At 34.2% G+C, this 4,844-nt stretch overlaps 1 protein-coding gene across 1 annotated transcript in view; it reads right to left on the bottom strand.

Annotated features, from left to right (window-relative positions):
* Window positions 1-1,540: 1,540 nt before the first annotated feature.
* LOC106870400 (pelle-like serine/threonine-protein kinase pik-1) overlaps window positions 1,541-4,844 on the bottom strand; it is a 32,341-nt gene continuing 29,037 nt past the window's right edge. Inside the window, exon 12 of the mRNA XM_014916450.2 lies at window positions 1,541-4,572. Coding sequence (XP_014771936.1) covers window positions 4,124-4,572 — 449 coding nt within the window. The 3' untranslated portion in view covers window positions 1,541-4,123. The remainder of the gene's footprint in view (window positions 4,573-4,844) is intronic.

Genomic DNA, 4,844 nt, shown 5'->3' with positions numbered 1-4,844 from the left:
TTTGTTTATTTAAATAATTTCTTTAACAGTCATTTGTGAAGTGATTGTAGACTTTATGAATGTCTTTTAGAAAAGATTTACTTCTCTACCTGCTTGAAAAAGTTAATCATCAATCTACAGCTTGAGTTTAAACAGCTCACAAAATATTGAGCATCTGTGTATTGTACTTTAATCTTGCTTTATGGTTATCTAAATAATTTACTCCAGTTGGTCATGTTCATTTTCAGCCTAATAGATTTTTCCCAGCTTCAAATTTCTCTAGTTCTTACCTCTAGAATGAGAAATCATCTTCATAGAAATACTCCAGCTAATTGTTATAAGGACTTTTATAGTGGAAAAATATTAAAAAAAAAAAAAAAGAAGATAGGTAGGGAGATTTAATGAACACCACAGCACAGGCATGGTCATGTGGTTTAAGATTTGTTACCACAGCATGCAGGTCAACTTATACACCAAAATAGATTTGGAAGACTAAAAATTCCATGTGAAATGTAGCAGGATTTGGAAAGACTGAAGTTATTTGTATGCTTACACTATATATTACATTGACTTTTATGCTGGAAAATACAATATTTTGTTGACTCTCCAAGATTAAAAGACAATGTTTGTGGGATAAGCACAAGCATAGCTGTGTGAATAAGGTTTAACTTGATGATTTTAACTGGCCTCAAATTTGAGGTTTCAAGTCAAGTCTTATGTGACATCTTGAGCAAGTGTCTCCTAATAGTCTTGGGTGAACCAACGACTTGTAGGATCAATTCATTAAACAAAAACGAGAAAGCTTGTCATATGTGGATGTGTGCTTGCATTGGTTGTCCACGTTTTTGTGCTGACATTATTTAGTTAGAAATGACGATGTTTATATCCCAATTGAACAAAAATCTGGCAACTCAGTTCATGCAAAGTCATGAAATAGAGTACCTTACTTGAAAACCAAAAGTTGACATCAGGAAAAGCATTAGGTCAGAGAATATTGCCTCTGCCTTGACTTGATTGATCGATCTTCAACATGATTGAATAACCAATCCCAACCAGCTGGGTTCAGGTTGTACTATTCATCTTTTCAATTGCTGAAAACAAAACATGGTTTGCAAGATCTCTATTCGGGTAATTTTCCTAGAGTCACCATCTCACCTTTGTAAGCCAATCCATCAAAAGGTTATCAGCTGAGTGACCTGGAGCAACGTGAAATGAAATGTTTTGCTCAAGAACACAATGCACAACCGATCTGGGAATTGAAACCATGATCTCATGATTGTAAGTGCAACACCCTAACCACTAGGCCATGTGCCTTTACTCTGCAAGTCTTGTCCAAACCATGCAAGTATGAAAAGAGCAAACTTAAAAAACAGCAACAATGATGATAAATATAAAAAGGTTGTATCAAATACTGCCAACAGAGTTGGATACTCTACCATTTATACCAATTTAACTCTTTTTACAGTCAAGCAATTGATTCTACCACAACATCACCACTACTACTATATGCTTAGTATTAATTTTCTCATTTTCCATCAAAATAATGAAAACAAAGTCTATCTTAAAGGAGGGTAATAACAATTTTATTATAAATATAATTACACCAGTGTCATGCCTATGAGTGTATCTTTAAAATTAAGTAGGCATTTATAAATAACTCTTAAATTTATTTTGTATAAAAATAATAGTCTTAAAAAGTACCACTGTTTGTAAATGAAAACCTTTAACAATTAAATTTCATGAATGGAGTTTAAAGCCAAGTTAAACCAACTACCGAACTGGACGACACTGCATAATACCAAAGATACCATCTTCATCTCAGATAAGTACCTAGTATTGCAACAGCCTGGGTTTCAGGGGATCACGACTGTTTAACATCCTGCCAAGGGACCCACAAGATCTGCTAGGTGTAGATGTGAAAATGTTCAAAAAACACCTGGACAAATTTCTGTCTGAAATCCCAGATGAGCCCACATCATGGCAGGAGGCACAAAGAAGAGCAGCTTTGTCCAACTCGTTTCTTCACCCAAAAAAACACTACTGAAAGGAGACCCCAAAACATCGAAAGGCAGAGCTCCAGCATGGCATCAGCCTCTGGCTGAAACCAGTAAAAGAATATATATATATATACACACACACACAAACCATATATTATCTAAGTATATCCCTTAACATTCTGCTATCTTACTAGGGGTACCAGTAGTATAATGAATGATTCAATTTCTCAACAAATTTGTGACTTAGTAACAAGATTAGAAACTATAGAAGCCATGATATTGAATATATATAAACATAAGGTATGAGTGAAAGGAAATGAGTTCCATCTTATGTGATAGTATCTCAAATTTCACTGTTTTTTTTCTATTTTTCATTTTCAATTTGAATGTAGAGGAATTGTAATATAAAAATAACATTATTATAAACAATTGCAGCGTGGAAGGTGTTTATAAGCCATTTAAGAAACACACAAAAACCGTTAGAGTCACTTCAACATTTAAATTTAATTTGCCAAAATATATTCGTCGCTTTGAGACTGTGACCTGTTCACTGACAAAATTCCGTGCTGCAGCATTCTTAAATGGCTTATAAACACCTTCCATGCTGCAATTGTTTTCGTTCCAGCACACGATCTCAGATCAGGTCATTTGCTATGCAAGTATATCTCCGTAACATTATTATAGTGTATCCCAAAGTCAATGGTACCAAAAGGGGGTTCGATTAACAGGATTACTTACTGAAAGACAGAAAAAAACCATATCCAACAATTTCTTTATTACCCACAAGGGGCTAAACAAGGACAGACAAAGGGATTAAGTCAATTACATCGACCCCAGTGCATAACTGGTACTTAATTTATCAACCCTGAAAGGATGAAAGGCAAAGTCGACCTCGGCAGAATTCGAACTCAGGACGTAACAGCAGACGAAATACTGCTAAGCATTTCGCCTGGTGTGCTAACGTTTCTGCCAGCTCGCTGCCTTTTTCTGTCTCTATAGATATGTACCCAACTGTGAAGTAAATACTCAATGTGTTGTCTAAAACTGCAGGTAAATGACAATCAGACATTAGAAAGCTATGAATGCTGGAACACAGCTCAATTTTGTTGAAAAGTTCTTGGTTACTCTTTTGATTTTTACTATTACATTGGGGAACATGGTTTTTGCTGTCTAGTGTCAGAGATAAGTTTCCTAGTAATTTTGGGGTGCTGATTTAAAAAATGAAATCCATTTTGCTCTGTCATGCCAAGGTTTTCCACTAATTCAAATGTCCATTTTTCAGCATTCCTGATATTGTCATCATTTCTAAGTATAGATTTGGCTTCATCAAAGGTGGATCCATCTATAGAGCTTGACCTAACTTTGAAAACCTAATTTTTCAATGTCATTTGAAGTAAACGCTACTACGAAAGCCATGAATTAAGTATCTTTAATAAATAAAAAACGTCAAACTCAAGCAACTTTCACTATTTCCAATTCAACCAGCTTTAAATGTCATGCTGATGTCAAAAGTGTCCTTAATAGAATTAGTTAATAAACTATATTTCTGTGATCCTTGACTTCATACATGTCCCGTATTTGTAGATTTTGTTGTATCTGCCAGCAGATATGCCCACACTGTGCTTGATTTAGTGTTATTATCATTCTAAGTTCAGTTTGACAGAAATATCAATCCTAAGGTGTTCAATTAAACATTTTGTGTAATATATTTGTTAAATAATAAAAGTATTATTTGGTTTGTGTTAGTTTCATATTTCAGTACTGCATTTAACAGCGACATTGACTTTTTCCTTTTTTTTTTTGGTGAAAAATTAATTCCTGTTTAACAAAAAAACTTGGCATGACAAAAAATTTCAGAGGACATTTCTGAACCCAGCACCATCAAACTAAATAAGACTAATTGTAAAAAGTAAGGCGACTAAAAAATTTTTTTGAAAATGTTCCCCAGTTTTATCGCCCTTAATGTTACATACCCTGCAGTTTTGAATAATAGACTTATGGGAACCAAGATCAAGAAACTCCAAAATCCTTTATAAACCAGATTAATACCTTTTGTCTTCAGGAGGACTTCAAAGTGTTTACAAATCAATCAAAGCTTGTTTCTGACAGTTAACCTGCTTTTTTGTCAACTTAAAGAATAACTACTACTACTCTGCATTTAACCCACATTTATCAGAGCTATTATAGTTTTCATGAAAACAATTAGATTTCTTTGCTTCATAGCTCTTGAAAAAGCTCTCCCTTTCATCTTTTATACTTGTTGAAAATTCTTTAGAACTCATTCCATCGCTTTCAGTTTTGCTGTTAGTATCCTCATCTTCACTCGAAACTGACTCCACATGTGTGCTTGTACAAGTCTCAGAACATAGTTCCTCATCTGGAAGAGATTCTACATTATCACTTGCACAATTGTCTTCTACACTCTCAGAATGTGATATTTTCTCAACTTTTTTTTTATTTCTTTCATCCCAGCTGCGCTGCAGCTTAAATGGCTCACAGCTTGTAAAAGGATCAAAGTCATTCCTGTTGGAAGAATTAGACTGACAATATTCACTGGTTGATTCATAAAGCATTTCTGGAACATTAACTTCGATATCTAGAAAAAAAAGAAGAGAATTTATACATGTTAACTGAATAAAGTAGAGATTTTCTTAATACAAATGTTATTTGAAAATTGAAGACTTGATTTTACTGGCATTTTTCAAAGTGAAACTTAACTCACCTAAGTTATTAAAACATTTATCATCATCATCATCATCATTTAAAGTACGCTTTCCATGCTAGCATGGGTTGGACGATTTCACTGAGGACTGGTGGACCAGGAGGCGACACCAGGCTCCAATTTGATTTGGCAGAGTTTCTACAGCT

The sequence above is a fragment of the Octopus bimaculoides genome, chromosome 1, assembly GCF_001194135.2.
Source record: "Octopus bimaculoides isolate UCB-OBI-ISO-001 chromosome 1, ASM119413v2, whole genome shotgun sequence".
NCBI lineage: Eukaryota > Metazoa > Mollusca > Cephalopoda > Octopoda > Octopodidae > Octopus > Octopus bimaculoides.
This window is presented reverse-complemented; position numbering and strand designations above follow the sequence as displayed.